Below are 24998 nucleotides of genomic sequence, written 5' to 3' on the forward strand. Positions count from 1 at the left end.
AACTTAATAATTTTAAGATATTATTCTATGAAAATTCTTTAAAAACTAAAAAACGTTTTTTTCTATACATTTATTTATATAAACATAGACATAGAAATACAAATACTACTAAGACCATTGTCATTTGGTAGATATTAAGCCAGTGTTTGCACACAGGCGCACACATATAAGACAATCATAACTGCTACTAAAACTATTTATTCAGATGACTTGGGGTATCTGATTTTTATGTGAAGTATTATCTACCACCAGCGCATAGATTTTTAGTTGTTTAATCATAAATGCTCTACAAGATTACCTTGTCATATACGCCCTTCTTCATCAGCTTGTCTGCTTTAGTGCAGGATTCGGGACTTCTCCGCCCAGTAGTCTGTGGATTGAGAGATTTGGAATACAGATGGGTAAAAAAAAGAAAAAAGGAAACATAATGGGTGAGATTTGCGTATTGTGTGTAAAACAATGACAAAAACATAATTTATGCTTACCAGATAAATTCCTTTCCTTCTTGGCAGGGAGAGTCCACGACTGCATTCCTTACTGTTGGGAAATACAACACCTGGCCACCAGGAGGAGGCAAAGACACCCCAGCCAAAGGTTTAAAAATCCCTTGCATTTCCCCTATCCCCCAGTCATTCTGCCGAGGGAACAAGGAAAAATAGGAGAAACATTAGTTTATAAAGGTGCCAGAAGAAATAATATAAAAAGGGAGCCGCCCATCAAAAATAAATTACGGGCGGGGTCATGGAGTCTCCCTGCAAGGAATGAAAGGAATTGATCTGGTAAGCAAAAATGATGTTTTTCCTCCATAAGGCAGGGAGAGTCCACAACTTCATTCCTTACTGTTAGGAAAACTATACCCAAGCTCCAGAGGACACTGAATGAATAACGGGAGGGAACAAAAAAAAGAGGCGGACCCTAATTCTGAGGGCATCACAGCCTGCAAACCTTTTCTTCCGAAAGCTGCTTCAGCTGAAGCAAACACATCAAACTTGTAAAATTTAGAAAAAGTGTGTGAGGACCAGGTAGCCGCCTTACAAATCTGATCCATAGAGGCTTCGTTCTTAAAAGCCCAGGAGGAAGCCACTGCTCTAGTAGAATGAGCCGTTATCCTCTCAGGAGGCTGTCGCCTCGCTGTCTAATAAGCTAAGTGGATGACACTCCTCAAAAAGATAGGGAAGTCGTAGTAGCCTTCCGCCCCTTACGCTTCCCTGTATAGATGACAAACAAAGAGGAAGATTGTCTGAATTCCTTAGTAGCCTGAAGATAGAACTTCAAGGCACGAACCACATCCAGATTGTGAAGCAAGCGTTCCTTCGCTGAAGGAGGATTAGGACACAAGGAAGGAACAACCATTTCTTGATTAATGTTACGGTCCAACACCACCTCAGTGAGGAACCCTAATTTAGTACGTAAAACCGCCTTATCAGCGTGGAAAACAAGATAAGGCCGACTCCACACAGTCAGCCTCAGAGAATCTAAATTTTGATGAATAAAGGGACCCTGTATCAGCAGATCAGATCTCTGCGACAAGGTAACCTCCACTGAGGAGATGAGGACATCCCCACCAGATCCGCAAACCACGTCCTTCGCGCCCACGACAGAGCAATCAGAATCACTGATGCTCACTCCTGCTTGATGCGAGCCACCACACAAGGGAGAAGTGGTAATAGAGGAAAAAGATATAAGTCTGAACCTCCATGGTACTGATAGGGCATCTATCAATTCCGCCTGAGGATCCCTCGACCTCGACCCGTACCTGGGTAGCTTGATATTGAGGCGGGATGCCATGAGATCTGTCTCCGGCATCCCCCACTCGCTGCATATCTCTGCAAACACCTCGGGTAGGAAGACCTTTCCCCTGGGTGAAAGGATTGCCTGCTGAGGAATTCCGATTCCCAGTTGTCCACACCCGGAATGTGGATCGCTGACAGCGTACATCTGTAAGTCTCTGCCCACTCTAGTATCTGAGATACTTCTCTCATCGCCAAGGAACTTCTTGTTCCCCCCTGATGGTTAATACAGGCAACCAAGCATATATTATCTGATTGGAATCTTATTAACTGAGACAAACCCAGAAGGGGGCAAGCCTTCAAGGCATTGAAGATTGTCTGGAGTTCCAATATATTGATTGGAAGGGAGGACTCCTCCTGAGTCCACAGTCCTTGTGCTTTCTTGGCATCCCAAACGGCTCCCCAGCCGGAAAGGCTTGCGTCCGTAGTTTCAATCTTCCAGGACAGAGCCACCAAGAGAGCGAGTCTCGTCAGGTTGTCCAGCACAATCTGTTGCAACAGATCTGAATGGTCACCGTTCCATTGTCTCAGCATGCATAGTTGTAAGTGTCTGAGATGGAATCTGGCAAAAGGAATTATGTCCATACAGGACACCATGAGTCAGATCACCTCCATACACTCAGCCACTGAGGGTCTCAAGGAGGCCTGGAAGGCAAGACATGCAGTAGTTAGCTTGCAACGTCTCTGATCTGTGAGGAATATTCTCATGAAAATGTAGTCTATTATTGTCCCCAGGAAAATCATCCTTGTACTTGGAGTAAGAGAACTCTTTTCCAAGTATCTCCCATCCATGTGATCGAAGAAGATTGAGAAGGGACTCCGAATGTTCTTCCGCTATACGAAAAATGGTGCCTGCACCAAGATATCGTCCAGGTAAGGCACTACTACAATACCTTGTGTTCTGGCAATGGCTAGAAGAGCCCACAGAACCGTCGTAAATATCCTTGGAGCAGTAGCTATGAACTGGAAGTGCTGGTCCAGAAAGGCAAAACTCAGGAACTAAAAATGTTCCCTGTGTATCGGAACGTGAAGTTATGCATCCTTCAGGTCTATGGTCGTCATAAACTGTCCTTCCTGAACCAGAGGAAGGATTGACCGTATTGTCTCCATCTTGAGGGAACACTCAAACTTGTTTAGGCACTTTAGGTCCAGGATTGGATGAAAGGTTCCCTCCTCCTTTGGAACCACGAAAAGGTTTGAATAAAACCCCAGACCTCTTTCTGCTGTAGGTAACAGGACCAGCCCTCTTTTCTGGTCTTGTAGACAGACTGGAGAGTAGGAATCTGCCCCTGAGCGGATGAGACTTGAATCCTATCCTGTATCCTTGAGATACAACCTCCATGACCCAAGGATCCTGTACATTCTGGAACCAAGCGACTGAAAAAAAAAAAGAGACAGTCTGCCCCCTACTCGATCCGATCCCGGATCGGGGGCCGCCCCTTCATGCCGATTTGTTCTCGGCGGGCTTCTTATTCTGTTTGGACTTATTCCAGGACTGAGCTGGCTTCCAAGTACTCTTGGGCTGCTCAGACTTGGATGAGGATTGCTGTCGTTGTGATTTGTCAGAACGAAAGGAACGAAAATTACCAGTAGGAAGGTAACCGTAGAAATAATGGAGTCCAGCCCTGGACAGAATAAAATCTTTGAGTCTGGATTTAGAAGTCATATCTGCAGACCAAGACTTCAACCAGAGAGCCCGGCGGGCTAGGACCACAAAGTCAGAGGCCTTTACATTTAGGCGAAAATTCTGCATATTCGCGACACAGATGAAGGAGTTAGCAATTCTCAGAGCCATAATTCTCTCCTGAATATCCTCGAGGGGAGTCTCCACCTCAATGAGCTCCAGCGGTGTCTCGCACCAGTAGGTAGCTGCTCCAGCAACCGCAGCTACAGCTGCCGCCGGTTGAAATAAAAACCCTGTATGTTGAAACATCTTCCTCAGAAAGGTTTCTATTTTCTTATCCATAGGCTCTCTAAAAGAAGAACTATCCTCCAGAGGGATAGTAGTACGCTTAGCCAGCGTAGAAATCACGCCATTCACCTTAGGAATAGAGCCCCACAAATCTAATTGAGAGCCAGGGACCGGGAATAATTTTAGTAGACGAGGGGAAAAAAAGAAGTTCCTATTCTTTCCCATTCGTTACTTATAATGTTAACCATCTTAACTGGCACAGGAAAAGTCAGAGGGACCTTCCTGTCTTCATAAACCCTGTCTAATTTAGGGATTTCAGGTTCCTCAGGGAGTGTAGGCTCTGGAACCTCTAGCGTAGACAGAACCTCCTTTAATAAAAAACGCAGATGCTCAATTTTAAATCTAAAAAGGAGGGTTCCTCCGCTGAAGGAGGTTTAGAAACTGAAATCTCCGACTCAGAACGTTCATCCTCTGAAGCTACAGAGGTTAACCTATCCTCGGATAGCTGGGACATAGTAGCTAAATCCGACAAATATTTAGATAACTCTAGGTCAGGAGAACTATGTTTAACCTTTCTCTTACGTTTGCTATATGGTAAAGCACAAAGCACTCAGGGCCGCAGACAACGCTGATTGTAACTGCGCAGTAAAGTCCGCCGGAAAAAAGCCTCCTCCAGATGGAGGATTAGTTGAGCAGCGGGGAACTGCATGTCGAGTGGGTAGTGTAGAAAGAGTTGTAATCTCTCGGGGCCCAGATTCCTGAGACGTAGACAGCTCAGAGGGGCTAATAGCGCTATGAGTATTAGCAGGCTTGTCTCCCTTCTTAGACTTTAGGACAGTGCTTAGGCAATGGAACAAAATTGAACAGGCGGGCAAACCACGGCCTCCTCACAATATAAACAGTAATTTTAAATCAGTACAGAAGGAGCGGAACCTTCTAATGTAGTATCAGAGTCCTCCATAGCTAAGATATTCACAGAAGGACAAACAAAAAGAAATGCTTTTATTAAAAAAAAGGCACCTTTATAATCCCAATGGCTCCTAGACCCAGACAGCCAACAGTGAAAATGCTCTCCTTAGGAGAAATGTCCGCAGCAGGATCGTAGGAAATGAAAAGGTCACACCCGGTCACGTGGAGCGTAGGACAGGACTTCCCCTACTATGTAAAAGGTGCTTAGCTTTTATGAGCTGTGCAACATGCAAAAACAAAAGTGAAACCGGTTTGTTCTAAGAAAAAAGCACAAAGTCTATGAGCCCAAAAAACTCTCACATTAAAGGGACACTGAACCCAAATGTTTTCTTTCATGATTCAGATAGAGCATGAAATTTGAAGCAACTTTCTAATTTACTCCTATTATCAAATTTTCTTCATTCTCTTGGTATCTTTATTTGAAATGCAAGAATGTAAGTTTAGATGCCGGCCCATTTTTGGTGAATAACCTGGGTTATTTTTGCTGATTGGTGGATAAATTTAAATCTAAAAAAGTGCTATCCAGAGATCTAAACCAAAAAAAGAAGCTTAGATGCCTTCTTTTTCAAATAAAGATAGCAAGTGAACGAAGAAAAACATAATTTATGCTTACCTGATAAATTTATTTCTCTTGTAGTGTAGTCAGTCCACGGGTCATCCATTACTTATGGGATATATTCTCCTTCCCAACAGGAAGTTGCAAAAGGATCACCCAAGCAGAGCTGCTATATAGCTCCTCCCCTCACATGTCATATCCAGTCATTCGACCGAAACAAGACGAGAAAGGAGAAACTATAGGGTGCAGTGGTGACTGGAGTTTTAATTAAAATTTAGAACTGCCTTAAAAGACAGGGCGGGCCGTGGACTGACTACACTACAAGAGAAATAAATTTATCAGGTAAGCATAAATTATGTTTTCTCTTGTTAAGTGTAGTCAGTCCACGGGTCATTCATTACTTATGGGATACCAATACCAAAGCTAAAGTACACGGATGATGGGAGGGACAAGGCAGGAACACTTAAACAGAAGGAACCACTGCATGTAGAACCTTTCTCCCAAAAACAGCCTCCGAAGAAGCAAAAGTGTCAAATTTGTAAAATTTTGAAAAGATATGAAGTGAAGACCAAGTTGCAGCCTTGCAAATCTGTTCAACAGAGGCCTCATTCTTAAAGGCCCAGGTGGAAGCCACAGCTCTAGTGGAATGAGCTGTAATTCTTTCAGGGGGCTGCTGTCCAGCAGTCTCATAGGCTAAACGTATTATGCTACGGAGCCAAAAAGAAAGAGAGGTGGCCGAAGCCTTATGGCCTCTCCTCTGTCCAGAATAAACGACAAACAGAGAAGAAGTTTGCCGAAAATCCTTAGTTGCCTGTAAATAGAACTTCAGGGCACGGACTACGTCCAGATTATGCAAAAGACGTTCCTTCTTTGAAGAAGGATTAGGACATAATGATGGAACAACAATCTCTTGATTGATATTCCTATTAGAAACTACCTTAGGTAAAAACCCAGGTTTAGTACGCAGAACTACCTTGTCTGAATGAAAAATCAGATAAGGAGAATCACAATGTAAGGCAGATAACTCAGAGACTCTTCGAGCCGAGGAAATAGCCATCAAAAACAGAACTTTCCAAGATAACAGCTTAATATCAATGGAATGAAGGGGTTCAAATGGAACACCTTGAAAAACTTTAAGAACTAAGTTTAAGCTCCACGGCGGAGCAACAGTCTTGAACACAGGCTTAATCCTAGCTGAAGCCTGACAAAAAGCCTGAACGTCTGGAACTTCTGCCAGACGTTTGTGTAAAAGGATAGACAGAGCAGAAACCCTTTTCTAAACCCTCTTGTAGAAAAGACAATATCCTAGGAATCCTGACCTTACTCCATGAGTAACTCTTGGATTCACACCAATATAAAAATTTACGCCATATCTTATGGTAAATTTTTCTGGTAACAGGTTTCCGAGCTTGTATTAATGTATCAATAACCGACTCCGAGAAACCACGCTTTGATAGAATCAAGCGTTCAATCTCCATGCAGTCAGTTTCAGAGAAATTAGGCTTGGATGGTTGAAAGGACCCTGAATTAGAAGGTCCTGCCTCAGAGGCAGAGACCATGGAGGACAGGACGACATGTCCACTAGGTCTGCATACCAGGTCCTGCGTGGCCACGCAGGTGCTATCAGAATCACAGATGCTCTCTCTTGTTTGATTCTGGCAATCAAACGAGGCAGCAACGGAAACGGAGGAAACACATAAGCCATCTTGAAAACCCAAGGGGCTGCTAGAGCATCTACCAGCACCGCTCCCGGGTCCCTGGATCTGGATCCGTAACAAGGAAGCTTGGCGTTCTGGCGAGACGCCATGAGATCCAGTTCGGGTTTGCCCCAACGCTGAATCAGTTGAGCAAAGACCTCCGGATGAAGTTCCCACTCCCCTGGATGAAAAGTCTGGCGACTTAGAAAGTCCGCCTCCCAGTTCTCCACGCCTGGGATGTGGATCGCTGACAGGTGGCAAGAGTGAGACTCTGCCCAGCGAATTATCTTTGAGACTTCTAACATCGCTAGGGAACTCCTGGTTCCCCCTTGATGGTTGATGTAAGCCACAGTCGTGATGTTGTCCGACTGAAATCTGATGAACCTCAGTGTCGCTAACTGAGGCCAAGCTAGAAGAGCATTGAATATTGCTCTTCATTCCAGAATATTTATTGGGAGGAGTTTCTCCTCCTGAGTCCACGATCCCTGAGCCTTCAGGGAGTTCCAGACTGCACCCCAGCCTAGAAGGCTGCCATCTGTTACAATCGTCCAATCTGGCCTGCGAAAAGTCATTCCTTTGGACAGATGAACCCGCGACAACCACCAGAGAAGAGAATCTCTGGCCTCCTGGTCCAGATTCAGTAGAGGGGATAGATCTGAATAATCACCATTCCACTGACTTAGCATGCATAATTGCAGCGGTCTGAGATGCAGGCGCGCAAATGGCACCATGTCCATTGCCGCGACCATTAAGCCGATTACTTCCATGCACTGAGCTACTGATGGCCTTGGAATGGAATGAAGGACACGGCAAGCATTTAGAATCTTTGATAACCTGGACTCCGTCAGGTAAATTTTCATCTCTACAGAATCTATCAGAGTCCCTAGAAAAGGAACCCTTGTGAGTGGTAACAGAGAACTCTTTTCCACGTTCACTTTCCACCCATGCGACCTCAGAAATGCAAGAACCATCTCTGTATGAGACTTTGCATTTTGAAAACTCGACGCTTGTATCAGAATGTCGTCTAGGTACGGAGCCACCGCTATGCCTCGCGGTCTTAGTACCGCCAGAAGTGAGCCCAGAACCTTTGTAAAAATTCTCGGGGCCGTAGCTAACCCAAAGGGAAGAGCTACAAACTGGTAATGCCTGTCTAGAAAGGCAAACCTTAGGTACCGATAATGATCCTTGTGAATCGGTATATGAAGGTAGGCATCCTTTAAGTCCACTGTGGTCATATACTGACCCTCTTGGATCATGGGTAGGATGGTTCGAATAGTTTCCATTTTGAACGATGGAACTCTTAGGAACTTGTTTAAGATCTTTAAGTCCAAGATTGGTCTGAAGGTCCCCTCTTTTTTGGGAACCACGAACAGATTTGAGTAAAACCCTTGCCCTTGTTCCATTCGCGGAACTGGGTGGATCACTCCCATTACTAAGAGGTCTTGCACACATTGTAGAAATGCCTCTTTCTTTATTAGGTTCGTTGATAACCTTGACAGATGAAATCTCCCTTGTGGAGGAGAAGTTTTGAAGTCCAGAAGGTATCCCTGAGATATGATCTCCAACGCCCAGGGATCCTGGACATCTCTTGCCCAAGCCTGGGCGAAGAGAGAAAGTCTGCCCCCCACTAGATCCGTTTCCGGATAGGGGGCCCTTCCTTCATGCTGTCTTAGGGGCAGAAGTAGGCTTTCTGGCCTGCTTGCCCTTGTTCCAAGATTGGTTACTTTTCCAACCCTGTCTGTAATGAGCAGCAGTTCTTTCCTGTTTTGGAGCGGAGGAAGTTGATGCTGCTCCTGCCTTGAAGTTACGAAAGGCACGGAAATTAGACTGTTTGGCCTTTGCTTTGGCCCTATCCTGAGGAAGGGAGTGACCTTTACCTCCCGTAATGTCAGCAATAATTTCTTTCAAACCGGGCCCGAATAAGGTTTGCCCTTTGAAAGGAATATTAAGCAATTTAGATTTAGAAGTCACATCTGCTGACCAGGATTTAAGCCATAGCGCTCTGCGCGCCTGGATGGCAAAACCGGAGTTCTTAGCCGTTAGTTTGGTTAAGTGCACAACGGCGTCCGAAACAAATGCATTAGCTAGCTTAAGTGCTTTAAGCTTGTTCATAATCTCATCCAATGGTGCTGTGCGAATGGCCTCTTCTAGAGACTCAAACCAGAAAGCCGCCGCAGCAGTGACGGGCGCAATGCATGCAAGGGGCTGTAATAAAAAACCTTGTTGAACAAACATTTTCTTAAGGTATCCTTCTAATTTTTTATCCATTGGATATGAGAAAGCACAACTATCCTCCACCGGGATAGTGGTGCGTTTAGCTAAAGTAGGAACTGCTCCCTCTACCTTAGGGACCGTCTGCCATAAGTCTCGTGTGGTAACAACGTCTATTGGGAACATTTTTCTAAATATCGGAGGAGGAGAAAAGGGCACACCAGGTCTATCCCACTCCTTGCTAATAATCTCTGTAAGCCTTTTAGGTATAGGAAAAACGTCAGTACACACCGGCACCGCATAGTATTTATCCAGCCTACATAACTTCTCTGGGATCGCGACCGTGTCACAATCATTCAGAGCCGCTAACACCTCCCCTAGTAATACGCGGAGGTTCTCAAGCTTAAATTTAAAATTTGAAATTTCTGAATCCGGTCTCCCTGGATCAGATCCGTCACCCACAGAATGAAGCTCTCCGTCCTCATGTTCTGCAAATTGTGACGCAGTATCGGACATGGCTCTCGTGTCATCAGCGCGCTCAGTCCTTAACCCAGAGCTATCGCGCTTGCCTCTTAACTCAGGCAAATTAGATAATACTTCTTTCATAACATTAGCCATATCTTGTAAAGTGATTTGTAAGGGCCTTGATGTACTTGGCGCCACAACATCACGCACCTCCTGAGCGGGAGGCGCAGGTACTGACACGTGAGGAGAGTTAGGCGGCATAACTTCCCCCTCGATGTCTGGTGATAATTTCTTTACCAGTAAAGACTGACCTTTATTTAAAGTAATATCAATACAATTGGTACACATATTTCTATTGGGCTCCACATTGGCTTTTAAACATAATGAACAAGCAGATTCATCTGTATCAGACATGTTTAAACAGACTAGCAATGAGGCTAGCAAGCCTGGAAATTACTTTCAGAAAATTTTCCAGCAATGTAAAAAACGCTGCTGCGCTTTTAAAACACAAAAAGACAATTACAGTTGAATAACAATGAACCAATTCAGTTATAGCAACCAAATTTTACATTAAATGTATGAAATCAGCAGAGGATTGCACCCACTAGTAACGGATGATTAACCCCTTAATACCCAAAAACGGATAAACAAATTAACAGTTAACGTTTTTATCACAGTCAAACACACTGTCACAGGTCTGCTGTGACTGATTACCTCCCTCAAATATAAATTTTGAAGACCCCTGAGCTCTCCGGAGACGTCCTGGATCAAGGAGGAAGAAACAGGAAGACTATGATTGAATTTTAACTGCGCAACAAGGCGCTAACACAAAGCCCCTCCCAGTCATATTACACAGTGGGAGACCAGCTATAACGGTTTCTATGCAGAAATATACGTTAGCCATGTGGAAAAAATCATGCCCAAAGAGATTTATCACCAAGTACCTCACAAAACGATTAACATGCCAGTAAACGTTTTAAAAACAACATTTCATATGTTTTGTAAAGTTATCACTAAGCCTGCTACCAGTCGCTTCTACTGCAGTTAAGGCTCATACATTATTACAGTATTACCAGTATTTTTTCAGTCAAAATCTATTCCATAGAAAATAACTCTACTGTGTATACATTTACCAGCCTGATACCAGTCGCTACTACTGCATTTTAGGCTGTACTTACATCATATGGGTATCGGCAGTGTTTTCTTAGTCAATTCCATTCCTAGAAAATATTTTACTGCACATACCTCATTTGCAGGGGACCCCGCATGCTATTCCCTTTTCTGAAGTTACCCCACTCCTCAGAATGTGCGAGAACAGCCAGTGGATCTTAGTTACGTCTGCTAAGATCATAGAAAACGCAGGCAGATTCTTCTTCCAATACTGCCTGAGAGAAAAAACAGCACACTCCGGTGCCATTTAAAATAACAAACTTTTGATTGAAGAATAACTAATTAAAAAACTCCTAACTCCTCTCACGACCTCCTTCTTTGTTGAGCGTTGCAAGAGAATGACTGGATATGACATGTGAGGGGAGGAGCTATATAGCAGCTCTGCTTGGGTGATCCTCTTGCAACTTCCTGTTGGGAAGGAGAATATATCCCATAAGTAATGGATGACCCGTGGACTGACTACACTTAACAAGAGAAAAAAGATAATAGGAGTAAATTAGAAAGTTTCTTAAAATTGAATGCTCTATCTGAATCACAAAATAAAAAATTTGAGTTCAGTGTCCCTTTAAAGCAGTTACAAAGCATAAATTATGCTTACCTGATAATTTAATTTCCATCTTTGGGAGGAGAGTCCACTGCTTCATTCATTACTTGTGAGAATTAAGAACCTGGCCACCAGGAGGAGGCAAAGAAACCCCAGCCAAAGGCTTAAATACCTCCCCACTCCCCTCATCTCCCAGTCATTCTGTCAAATGGTGCCAGAAGAATACAAATAAATTTAGGTCCGCCCACCGGAGAAACGGGCGTGAGCAGTGGACTCTCCTCCCACAGATGGAAATGAAATTATCAAGTAAGCATAATTTATGTTTTTCATCTTAATGGGAGGAGAGACCACTGCTTTAGTCATTACTTATGAGAACAAATACCCAAGCTCTAGAGGACACTGAATGAAAAAATGGGAGGACAAAAGGAGGCAGACCCTAAACTGAGGGCACCACAGCCTGCAGATCCTCTCCCAAAAGCTGCTTTCGCCAAAGCAAAAACATAAAATTTGTAAAATTTTGCAAAAGTACGTAAAGACCAAGTGGCCGCCTTACAAATCTGCTCCATAGAGGCCTTGTTCTTAAAGGCACAAGAAGAGGCCACAGCTCTAGTTAAGGTGAGCCGTAATCCTCTGAGGAGGCTTATGTCCCACTGTCTCATAGGCCAGACGGATCATGCTTCTCAACCGAAAAGACAGTGAAGTGGAAGTAGCCCTCTGCCCCCTGCGCTTCCCCGAATACACCACAAAGACGAAGTCTGTCTGAACTCCTTCGTGGCCTGAAGATAAAAACTTCAAGGCCCGAACCACATCCAAATTATGAAGCAACCTTTCCTATGATGAAGAAGGGTTAGGACACAAAGAAGGAACAACTATTTCCTGATTGATGTTACATTTCGACACAACCTTGGGAAGAACCCTCAATCTAGTACGAAGAACAGCCTTATCAGCGTGAAACACCAAGAAGGCTCACATTGCAAGGCCGCTAACTCAGAGACTCTGCGAGCCAATGCAATCGCCAGTAGGAATAGGACTTTCCAGGAAATAATTTTAATGTCAAGCGCATGCATAGGCTCAAACAGAGCCCCCTGCAAGACCTTAAGAACCAAGTTTAAGCTCCAGGGAGGAGCAGAATTTCTAAAGACAGGTTGGATCCTAGACAGAGCCTGAACGAAGGACTGAATGTCAGGAAGCTCCGCTAGCTTCTTGTGTAACAGTACAGATAAAGCCGAAATCTGTCCCTTTAAGGAACTGGCGGCAAGACCCTTATCCAGATCTTCCTGCAGAAAGGCCAAAATCATGGATACTCTAACCTTGTGCCAAGTAGGTCCTCCACACCTTATGATAGATGCGCTGAGTGACTGGCTTCCTGGCCTGAATGAGAGTATCAATCACTTTCCCCCGAAAAACCTCTCTTGGCTAAGACTAGACATTTAATCTCCACGCAGTCAGCCTCAGAGAATCGAGATTTTGGTGTAGAAAGGTACACTGAACCAGCAGATCTCTGCGACAGGGTAACCTCCATGGTTACGATGACATTCCCACCAGATCCGCAAACCACGGCCACGATGGAGCAATCAGAATAGCCAAAGCTTGCTCCTGCTTGATGCGGGCCACTACTCGAGGTAAAAGAGGCAACGGCGGAAATATGTTAAGTAGTTTGTACTCAAAGGGCACCGCTAAGGCGTCTATCAGCCCTGCCTGTGGATTCCTGGACCGCAACCTGTATCTGGGTAGCTTGAAGTTGGATGCCATGAGATCTATCTCCGGCGTCCCCCATCTGTTGCAGATCTCCGCGAACACCTCGAAGTGGAGAGACCATTACCCTGGATGAAACGATTGTCTGCTTAGAAAATCCGCTTCCCAGTTGTCCACACCCGGAATGTGGATTGCTGAGAGCGAACAATTGTGGATCTATGCCCATTCCAGAATCTGAGATACTTCCCTCATGGCCAGGGAGCTTCTCGTTCCCCCTGATGGTTTATGTAAGCCACCGAGGTAATGTTGTCCGACTGGAATCTGAAGAATTGGGACAACCCCAGGAGGGGCCAAGCCCTCAAAGCGTTGAATATCGCTTGAAGTTCCAGAATATTTATCGGTAGACTCTATTCCTCTCGAGTCTACCTTCCCTGTTCCTTTCTGGCACCCCAAACAGCTCCCCATCCGGATAGACTTGCATCCGTGGTCACAATCTCCCAGGATGGTCTCAAGAATGATGTCTCCTGGGACAGCTGTCCCGGACAGATAAACCAAGAGAGGGATTCCCTCGTTCGGTTGTCCAGAGATGATATCTGTTGGGATAGATCTGAGTGATCGCTGTTCCATTGTCTCAACATGCACAACTGAAGAGGTCTGAGATGGAACCTGGCGTTTGGAATGACATCTATGCTGGATACCATGAGCCCAATCACCGCCATACACCTGGCCACAGATGTTCTTGAGGAGGTCTGAAGGGCAAGACAGTTGGACGTAATACGTCTCTGATCTGTCAAGAATACCTTCATGGATAAGGAATCTATTATCGTACCCAGGAATTCCACACTGTTTATTGGGACCAGGGAACTCTTTCTTTTGTTTATCTTCCATCAGTGAGATATAAGGAGAACGAGAAGAACCCTCCAGTGTTCCTCCGTGAGGCTACAGGACGGATGCCGATTTTGTCTCGGCGGTCTTCTTAGCTGAGCTGGCTTCCAAGATCCCTTGGACTGCTCTGTCTTCGCGGCAGGCTGCTGGCGATGAGACTTGTCCTGACGAAAGGGCAGAAAAGCAGACCCCTTAGGCTTATTCTTATCCTGTGGCAGGAGAGCACACTTGCCACCCGTGACCATGGATATGAAAGAGTCCAGCCTGGACCAAAAAGAACCTTCCCTTTAAAACGGGAGTGAAAGTAATCTAGACTTGGAAGTCATGCCAGCAGACCACAACTTTAACCACAGAGCCCTACAGGCTAAAATAGAAAAACCTGATGTCTTGGCATTCAGGCGAATAATCTGCATATTTGCATCACAGATGAACGAATGAGCTCCCCTTAAGGCCTTAATTCGTTTCTGAATCTCCTCGAGTCTCCACCACGACCATAGCTGAAAGAGCGTCACACCAATAGGTAGCCGCACCAGCCACCGCAGCGACCGCGCTGCCGGTTGAAAAATGAACCACGTGAGTTGGATCATCTTTCTCAACATGGACTCCAATTTTTATCCATGGGCTCCTTGAACAAAGAGCTGTCCTCGAGCGGAATAGTCGTTCTATTAGTGAGCGTGGAGATAGCACCATCCACCTTAGGAATGGCCCCCCACAGCTCAAGCTGCTAGTCCAGAACAGGGAACAGCTTTATTAAAGTAGTAGAAGGGGAAAAGGACGAACCCAGTTTCTCCCATTCATTCTTAATAATATTAGCCATTTTAATGGGGACCGGGAAAGTCTGAGGCACCACCCTATCCTCGTAAACCCTATCTAGCTTAGGGATTGAAGGTTTCTCCGGCAGTTTCGGTTCAAGCACCTCTTTCAGCAAAAAGCGCAAATGCTCCTTCTTGAATTTAATATCTGGCTCCTCCACAGATGGAGGCCTAGAAATCACCAATTCCGACCCAGAAAGAACGTCCTCCGAAGAGTCGGAGTCGTTCTCATCCACTGATAATCTGTCAGAGACATCCAGCGGAGTAGATGAACCCTGGGACGGATAGCTATGTTTCACCTTTCCCTTGTGCTTAGCAGGGAGTGGTAAGGCATTAAAGGCAGCAGAAACCGCCGTTTGTAACTGATCAGCGAAATCTGGTGGCCAAAGGGCCCCTTCCGCGGGAGGATTATTAATGCCCTGGGGAGCTGCATGTGCAATCGGAGATTAGTGTAGGGAACGCACCTCGCGGGACGGAGAGCCCTCATCGCTCCTGAGATGGACTTGAGAGCCGAAAAGCAGGCAGCAAAACTTGTCAACGCCGATTGCTTATGGAGCCGTTAATGAGTCGGCATGGTTTCGCAGAAAGACTCTCCCTGCATCTCTGGACTCTAACTCCGGACTCTAACTATCGCCCAGGCTCTCACTGAGAGGCTTACAGGATTACTTAAAACTCCAGTCCCATTTCGAAGAGTACTACCCTCCATAAGAGACTACTCCAAATCTTCCGACACTTCTCTGCCAACCACCTGTGATGGGGAGTGGGGGAGATATTTAAGCCTTTGCCTGGGGTGTCTGCCGCCTCCTGGTGGCCAGGTTCTTAATTCCCACAAGTAATGAATGAAGCAGTGGACTCTCCTCCCATTAAAATGGAAATAACCCCTAGCTGTTCAAATAATCTCCATGAAGGAGATATTATTCCTTGATCCTATCAAGGCATAAAGGAGCCACACTGTGACCCTGTATAGAAAAATTGTATATATAAAAACGGTCTTACCCTCCAGGATCCATGCTGTGGAACAGGCACAGCCTGTCAAGTGTGACAGTCTTGCAGTGACGCTTCTGACATGGACTTGAGTGTGTTACAGCAAGCAGTGAAACTCGTCAACACTGATTGCTCAGGAGCTGTTAGGCGACAGTCTGGATAGGTTCGCAGAAAAACATAATTTATGTAAGAACTTACCTGATAAATTAATTTCTTTCATATTGGCAAGAGTCCATGAGCTAGTGACGTATGGGATATACAATCCTACCAGGAGGGGCAAAGATTCCCAAACCTCAAAATGCCTATAAATACACTCCTCACCACACCCACAATTCAGTTTAACGAATAGCCAAGTAGTGGGGTGAAAAAGAAAGGAGTAAAAAGCATCAACAAAGGAATTTGGAAATAATTGTGCTTTATACATAAAAAAATCATAAAAAGGGTGGGTCTCATGGACTCTTGCCAATATGAAAGAAATTAATTTATCAGGTAAGTTCTTACATAAATTATGTTTTCTTTCATGTAATTGGCAAGAGTCCATGAGCTAGTGACATATGGGATAGGAATACCCACAACCAAAAAAAACAGAATTTATGTTTACCTGATAAATTACTTTCTCCAACGGTGTGTCCGGTCCACGGCGTCATCCTTACTTGTGGGATATTCTCTTCCCCAACAGGAAATGGCAAAGAGCCCAGCAAAGCTGGTCACATGATCCCTCCTAGGCTCCGCCTTCCCCAGTCATTCGACCGACGTAAAGGAGGAATATTTGCATAGGAGAAATCATATGATACCGTGGTGACTGTAGTTAAAGAAAATAAATTATCAGACCTGATTAAAAAACCAGGGCGGGCCGTGGACCGGACACACCGTTGGAGAAAGTAATTTATCAGGTAAACATAAATTCTGTTTTCTCCAACATAGGTGTGTCCGGTCCACGGCGTCATCCTTACTTGTGGGAACCAATACCAAAGCTTTAGGACACGGATGAAGGGAGGGAGCAAATCAGGTCACCTAGATGGAAGGCACCACGGCTTGCAAAACCTTTCTCCCAAAAATAGCCTCAGAAGAAGCAAAAGTATCAAATTTGTAAAATTTAGTAAAGTGTGCAGTGAAGACCAAGTCGCTGCCTTACATATCTGATCAACAGAAGCCTCGTTCTTGAAGGCCCATGTGGAAGCCACAGCCCTAGTGGAATGAGCTGTGATTCTTTCAGGAGGCTGCCGTCCGGCAGTCTCGTAAGCCAATCTGATGATGCTTTTAAGCCAAAAAGGAGAGAGAGGTAGAAGTTGCTTTTTGACCTCTCCTTTTACCAGAATAAACAACAAACAAGGAAGATGTTTGTCTAAAATCCTTTGTAGCATCTAGATAGAATTTTAAAGCACGAACTACATCCAAATTGTGCAACAAACGTTCCTTCTTTGAAACTGGATTCGGACACAAAGAAGGCACGACTATCTCCTGGTTAATGTTTTTGTTAGAAACAACTTTCGGAAGAAAACCAGGTTTAGTACGCAAAACCACCTTATCTGCATGGAACACCAGATAAGGAGGAGAACACTGCAGAGCAGATAATTCTGAAACTCTTCTAGCAGAAGAAATTGCAACCAAAAACAAAACTTTCCAAGATAATAACTTAATATCAACGGAATGTAAGGGTTCAAACGGAACCCCCTGAAGGACTGAAAGAACTAAATTGAGACTCCAAGGAGGAGTCAAAGGTTTGTAAACAGGCTTGATTCTAACCAGAGCCTGAACAAAGGCTTGAACATCTGGCACAGCTGCCAGCTTTTTGTGAAGTAACACAGATAAAGCTGAAATCTGTCCCTTCAAAGAACTTGCAGATAATCCTTTCTCCAAACCTTCTTGAAGAAAGGATAGAATCTTAGGAATTTTTATCTTGTCCCAAGGGAATCCTTTAGATTCACACCAACAGATATATTTTTTCCATATTTTGTGGTAGATTTTTCTAGTTACAGGCTTTCTGGCCTGAACAAGAGTATCAATAACAGAATCTGAGAACCCTCGCTTTGATAAGATCAAGCGTTCAATCTCCAGGCAGTCAGTTGGAGTGAGACCAGATTCGGATGTTCGAACGGACCTTGAACAAGAAGGTCCCGTCTCAAAGGTAGCTTCCATGGTGGAGCCGATGACATATTCACCAGGTCTGCATACCAAGTCCTGCGTGGCCACGCAGGAGCAATCAAGATCACTGATGCCCTCTCCTGATTGATCCTGGCTACCAGCCTGGGGATGAGAGGAAACGGCGGGAATACATAAGCTAGTTTGAAGGTCCAAGGTGCTACTAGTGCATCTACTAGAGTCGCCTTGGGATCCCTGGATCTGGACCCGTAGCAAGGAACCTTGAAGTTCTGACGAGAGGCCATCAGATCCATGTCTGGAATGCCCCACAACTGAGTAATTTGGGCAAAGATTTCCGGATGGAGTTCCCACTCCCCCGGATGAAATGTCTGACGACTCAGAAAATCCGCTTCCCAATTTTCCACTCCTGGGATGTGGATTGCAGACAAGTGGCAGGAGTGAGTCTCCGCCCATTGAATGATTTTGGTCACTTCTTCCATAGCCAGGGAACTCCTTGTTCCCCCCTGATGGTTGATGTACGCAACAGTCGTCATGTTGTCTGATTGAAACCGTATGAATTTGGCCTTTGCTAGCTGAGGCCAAGCCTTGAGAGCATTGAATATCGCTCTCAGTTCCAGAATATTTATCGGGAGAAGAGATTCTTCCCGAGACCAAAGACCCTGAGCTTTCAGGGGTCCCCAGACCGCGCCCCGGCCCACCAGACTGGCGTCGGTCGTGACAATGACCCACTCTGGTCTGCGGAAGCTCATCCCCTGTGACAGGTTGTCCAGGGACAGCCACCAACGGAGTGAATCTCTGGTCCTCTGATCTACTTGTATCGTCGGAGACAAGTCTGTATAATCCCCATTCCACTGACTGAGCATGCACAGTTGTAATGGTCTTAGATGAATTCGCGCAAAAGGAACTATGTCCATTGCCGCTACCATCAAACCTATTACTTCCATGCACTGCGCTATGGAAGGAAGAGGAACAGAATGAAGTACTTGACAAGAGTTTAGAAGTTTTGATTTTCTGGCCTCTGTCAGAAAAATCCTCATTTCTAAGGAGTCTATTATTGTTCCCAAGAAGGGAACCCTTGTTGACGGAGATAGAGAACTTTTTTCTACGTTCACTTTCCACCCGTGAGATCTGAGAAAGGCCAGGACAATGTCCGTGTGAGCCTTTGCTTGTGGAAGGGACGACGCTTGAATCAGAATGTCGTCCAAGTAAGGTACTACTGCAATGCCCCTTGGTCTTAGCACCGCTAGAAGGGACCCTAGTACCTTTGTGAAAATTCTTGGAGCAGTGGCTAATCCGAACGGAAGTGCCACAAACTGGTAATGCTTGTCCAGAAATGCGAACCTTAGGAACCGATGATGTTCCTTGTGGATAGGAATATGTAGATACGCATCCTTTAAATCCACCGTGGTCATGAATTGACCTTCCTGGATGGAAGGAAGAATTGTTCGAATGGTTTCCATTTTGAACGATGGAACCTTGAGAAACTTGTTTAGGATCTTGAGATCTAAGATTGGTCTGAATGTTCCCTCTTTTTTGGGAACCACGAACAGATTGGAGTAGAACCCCATCCCTTGTTCTCCTAATGGAACAGGATGAATCACTCCCATTTTTAACAGGTCTTCTACACAATGTAAGAATGCCTGTTTTTTTATGTGGTCTGAAGACAATTTAGACCTGTGGAACCTCCCCCTTGGGGGAAGCCCCTTGAATTCCAGAAGATAACCTTGGGAGACTATTTCTAGCGCCCAAGGATCCAGAACATCTCTTGCCCAAGCCTGAGCGAAGAGAGAGAGTCTGCCCCCCACCAGATCCGGTCCCGGATCGGGGGCCAACATCTCATGCTGTCTTGGTAGCAGTGGCAGGTTTCTTGGCCTGCTTTCCTTTGTTCCAGCCTTGCATTGGCCTCCAGGCTGGCTTGGCTTGAGAAGTATTACCCTCTTGCTTAGAGGACGTAGCACTTGGGGCTGGTCCGTTTCTGCGAAAGGGACGAAAATTAGGTTTAATTTTGGCCTTGAAAGACCTATCCTGAGGAAGGGCGTGGCCCTTGCCCCCAGTGATATCAGAAATAATCTCTTTCAAGTCAGGGCCAAACAGCGTTTTCCCCTTGAAAGGAATGTTAAGCAATTTGTTCTTGGAAGACGCATCCGCTGACCAAGATTTTAGCCAAAGCGCTCTGCGCGCCACAATAGCAAACCCAGAATTTTTCGCCGCTAATCTAGCCAATTGCAAAGTGGCGTCTAGGGTGAAAGAGTTAGCCAATTTGAGAGCATGAATTCTGTCCAAAATCTCCTCATAAGAAGAATCTTTATTGAGCGCCTTTTCTAGTTCATCGAACCAGAAACACGCTGCTGTAGTGACAGGAACAATGCATGAAATTGGTTGTAGAAGGTAACCTTGCTGAACAAACATCTTTTTAAGCAAACCCTCTAATTTTTTATCCATAGGATCTTTGAAAGCACAACTATCTTCTATAGGTATAGTGGTGCGTTTGTTTAGAGTAGAAACCGCCCCCTCGACCTTGGGGACTGTCTGCCATAAGTCCTTTCTGGGGTCGACCATAGGAAACAATTTCTTAAATATAGGGGGAGGGACGAAAGGTATGCCGGGCCTTTCCCATTCTTTATTTACAATGTCCGCCACCCGCTTGGGTATAGGAAAAGCTTCGGGGGGCCCCGGGACCTCTAGGAACTTGTCCATTTTACATAATTTCTCTGGAATGACCAAATTCTCACAATCATCCAGAGTAGATAACACCTCCTTAAGCAGGGCGCGGAGATGTTCCAATTTAAATTTAAATGTAATCACATCAGGTTCAGCTTGTTGAGAAATTTTCCCTGAATCTGAAATTTCTCCCTCAGACAAAACCTCCCTGGCCCCCTCAGACTGGTGTAGGGGCACTTCAGAACCAATATCATCAGCGTCCTCATGCTCTTCAGTATTTTCTAAAACAGAGCAGTCGCGCTTTCGCTGATAAGTGGGCATTTTGGCTAAAATGTTTTTGATAGAATTATCCATTACAGCCGTTAATTGTTGCATAGTAAGGAGTATTGGCGCACTAGATGTACTAGGGGCCTCCTGTGTGGGCAAGACTGGTGTAGACGAAGGAGGGGATGATGCAGTACCATGCTTACTCCCCTCACTTGAGGAATCATCTTGGGCATCATTTTCTCTAAATTTTGTGTCACATAAATCACATCTATTTAAATGAGAAGGAACCTTGGCTTCCCCACATACAGAACACAGTCTATCTGGTAGTTCAGACATGTTAAACAGGCATAAACTTGATAACAAAGTACAAAAAACGTTTTAAAATAAAACCGTTACTGTCACTTTAAATTTTAAACTGAACACACTTTATTACTGCAAATGTGAAAAAGTATGAAGGAATTGTTCAAAATTCACCAAAATTTCACCACAGTGTCTTAAAGCCTTAAAAGTATTGCACACCAAATTTGAAAGCTTTAACTCTTAAAATAACGGAACCGGAGCCGTTTTTATATTTAACCCCTTTACAGTCCCTGGTATCTGCTTTGCTGAGACCCAACCAAGCCCAAAGGGGAATACGATACCAAATGACGCCTTCAGAAAGTCTTTTCTGTGTATCAGAGCTCCTCACACATGCATCTGCATGTCATGCTTCCAAAAAACAAGTGCGCAATAGAGGCGCGAAAATTAGGGAAAGCCCCTAGAGGATAAGGTGTCCAATACAGTGCCTGCCGGTTATTTTACATAATTCCCAAGAATAAAATAATTCCTCAAAGCTATGAAGTATTAAAATATGCTTATATATCAATCGTTTTAGCCCAGAAAATGTCTACAGTCTTAAAAGCCCTTGTGAAGCCCTTTTTTTCTTATGTAATAAAAATGGCTTACCGGATCCCATAGGGAAAATGACAGCTTCCAGCATTACATCGTCTTGTTAGAAATGTGTCATACCTCAAGCAGCAAAAGTCTGCTCACTGTTTCCCCCAACTGAAGTTAATTCCTCTCAACAGTCCTGTGTGGAAACAGCCATCGATTTTAGTAACGGTTGCTAAAATCATTTTCCTCTTACAAACAGAAATCTTCATCACCTTTCTGTTTCAGAGTAAATAGTACATACCAGCACTATTTTAAAATAACAAACTCTTGATTGAATAATAAAAACTACAGTTAAACACCAAAAAAACTCTAAGCCATCTCCGTGGAGATGTTGCCTGTACAACGGCAAAGAGAATGACTGGGGAAGGCGGAGCCTAGGAGGGATCATGTGACCAGCTTTGCTGGGCTCTTTGCCATTTCCTGTTGGGGAAGAGAATATCCCACAAGTAAGTTTGACGCCGTGGACCGGACACACCTATGTTGGAGAAATAAGTTTTTCTCATAAATGAAAGAAAAAACTTAAAACAAAAGCAGAGGAATCACACTGAAACAGCTGCCTGAAGAACTTTACCAAAAACTGCTCCAAAGAAGCAAATACATAAAAACTGTAGAATTTAGTAAATGTATGCAAAGAAGACCAAGTTGATGCGTTGCAAATCTGATCAACTGAAGCTTCATTCTTAAAAGCCCACAATGTGGAGACTGATCTAGTAGAATGAGCTGTAATTCTCTGAGGCGGGGCCTGACCCGACTCCAAATAAGCCTGATGAATCAAAAGCTTTAACCAAGATATCAAGGAAATGGCAGAAGCCTTCTGACCTTTCCTAGAACCAGAAAACATAACAAATAGACTAGAAGTCTTCCTGAAATCTTTAGTAGCTTCAACAACATAATTTATGTAAGAACTTACCTGATAAATTCATTTCTTTCATATTAGCAAGAGTCCATGAGCTAGTGACGTATGGGATATACATTCCTACCAGGAGGGGCAAAGTTTCCCAAACCTCAAAATGCCTATAAATACACCCCTCACCACACCCACAATTCAGTTTAACGAATAGCCAAGAAGTGGGGTGATAAAAAAGTGCGAAAGCATATAAAATAAGGAATTGGAATAATTGTGCTTTACACAAAAATCATAACCACCCCAAAAAAAGGGCGGGCCTCATGGACTCTTGCTAATATGAAAGAAATTAATTTATCAGGTAAGTTCTTACATAAATTATGTTTTCTTTCATGTAATTAGCAAGAGTCCATGAGCTAGTGACGTATGGGATAATGATTACCCAAGATGTGGATCTTTCCACGCAAGAGTCACTAGAGAGGGAGGGATAAAATAAAGACAGCCAATTCCTGCTGAAAATAATCCACACCCAAAATAAAGTTTAATGAAAAACATAAGCAGAAGATTCAAACTGAAACCGCTGCCTGAAGTACTTTTCTACCAAAAACTGCTTCAGAAGAAGAAAATACATCAAAATGGTAGAATTTAGTAAAAGTATGCAAAGAGGACCAAGTTGCCGCTTTGCAAATCTGATCAATCGAAGCTTCATTCCTAAACGCCCAGGAAGTAGAAACTGACCTAGTAGAATGAGCTGTAATCCTTTGAGGCGGAGTTTTACCCGACTCAACATAGGCAAGATGAATTAAAGATTTCAACCAAGATGCCAAAGAAATGGCAGAAGCTTTCTGGCCTTTTCTAGAACCGGAAAAGATAACAAATAAACTAGAAGTCTTTCGGAAAGACTTAGTAGCTTAAACATAATATTTCAAAGCTCTAACAACATCCAAAGAATGCAACGATTTCTCCTTAGAATTCTTAGGATTAGGACATAATGAAGGAACCACAATTTCTCTACTAATGTTGTTGGAATTCACAACTTTAGGTAAAAATTCAAAAGAAGTTCGCAACACTGCCTTATCCTGATGAAAAATCAGAAAAGGAGACTCACAAGAAAGAGCAGATAATTCAGAAACTCTTCTGGCAGAAGAGATTGCCAAAAGGAACAAAACTTTCCAAGAAAGTAATTTAATGTCCAATGAATGCATAGGTTCAAACGGAGGAGCTTGAAGAGCCCCCAGAACCAAATTCAAACTCCAAGGAGGAGAAATTGACTTAATGACAGGTTTTATACGAACCAAAGCTTGTACAAAACAATGAATATCAGGAAGATTAGCAATCTTTCTGTGAAAAAGAACAGAAAGAGCAGAGATTTGTCCTTTCAAAGAACTTGCGGATAAACCTTTATCTAAACCATCCTGAAGAAACTGTAAAATTCTCGGAATTCTAAAAGAATGCCAAGAAAAATGATGAGAAAGACACCAAGAAATATAAGTCTTCCAGACTCTATAATATATCTCTCTGGATACAGATTTACGAGCCTGTAACATAGTATTAATCACAGAGTCAGAGAAACCTCTTTGACCAAGAATCAAGCGTTCAATCTCCATACCTTTAAATTTAAGGATTTGAGATCCTGATGGAAAAAAGGACCTTGCGACAGAAGGTCTGGTCGTAGCGGAAGAGTCCACGGATGGCAAGAGGCCATCCGGACAAGATCCACATACCAAAACCTGTGAGGCCATGCCGGAGCTACCAGCAGAACAAACGAGCATTCCTTCAGAATCTTGGAGATTACTCTTGGAAGAAGAACTAGAGGCGGAAAGATATAAGCAGGATGATACTTCCAAGGAAGTGATAATGCATCCACTGCTTCCGCCTGAGGATCCCGGGATCTGGACAGATACCTGGGAAGTTTCTTGTTTAGATGAGACGCCATCAGATCTATTTCTGGAAGTTCCCACATTTGAACAATCTGAAGAAATACCTCTGGGTGAAGAGACCATTCGCCCGGATGCAACGTTTGGCGACTGAGATAATCCGCTTCCCAATTGTCTATACCTGGGATATGAACCGCAGAGATTAGACAGGAGCTGTATTCCGCCCAAACCAGAATTCGAGATACTTCTTTCATAGCCAGAGGACTGTGAGTCCCTCCTTGATGATTGATGTATGCCACAGTAGTGACATTGTCTGTCTGAAAACAAATGAACGATTCTCTCTTCAGAAGAGGCCAAGACTGAAGAGCTCTGAAAATTGCAAAATATTGATCGGTAATCTCACTAGTGACATTGTCTGATTTTCAGCCCCCGCGAGCCTAACAGCCCACAGGGAAAAAAAGAGTCAAATTTTAAGGTAAGAAAAAGATTGATTCAAATGCATTATCCCAAATATGAAACTGACTGTCTGAAAATAAGGAATGTTGAACATCCTGAGTCAAGGCAAATAAATGTTTGAATACATATATTTAGAACTTTATAAATAAAGTGCCCAACCATAGCTT

At 44.1% G+C, this 24998-nt stretch overlaps 1 protein-coding gene across 2 annotated transcripts in view; it reads right to left on the reverse strand.

Annotated features, from left to right (window-relative positions):
- Positions 1–24998, reverse strand: part of MLLT1 (MLLT1 super elongation complex subunit) — a 233336-nt gene that overhangs the window by 16414 nt on the left and 191924 nt on the right. For both annotated transcript variants that reach the window (XM_053703061.1, XM_053703060.1), the window contains one exon: positions 299–370. In XM_053703061.1, the coding sequence (XP_053559036.1) occupies positions 299–370 (72 nt within the window). The remainder of the gene's footprint in view (positions 1–298; positions 371–24998) is intronic.

This window comes from Bombina bombina, chromosome 2 (genome assembly GCF_027579735.1).
Source record: "Bombina bombina isolate aBomBom1 chromosome 2, aBomBom1.pri, whole genome shotgun sequence".
NCBI lineage: Eukaryota > Metazoa > Chordata > Amphibia > Anura > Bombinatoridae > Bombina > Bombina bombina.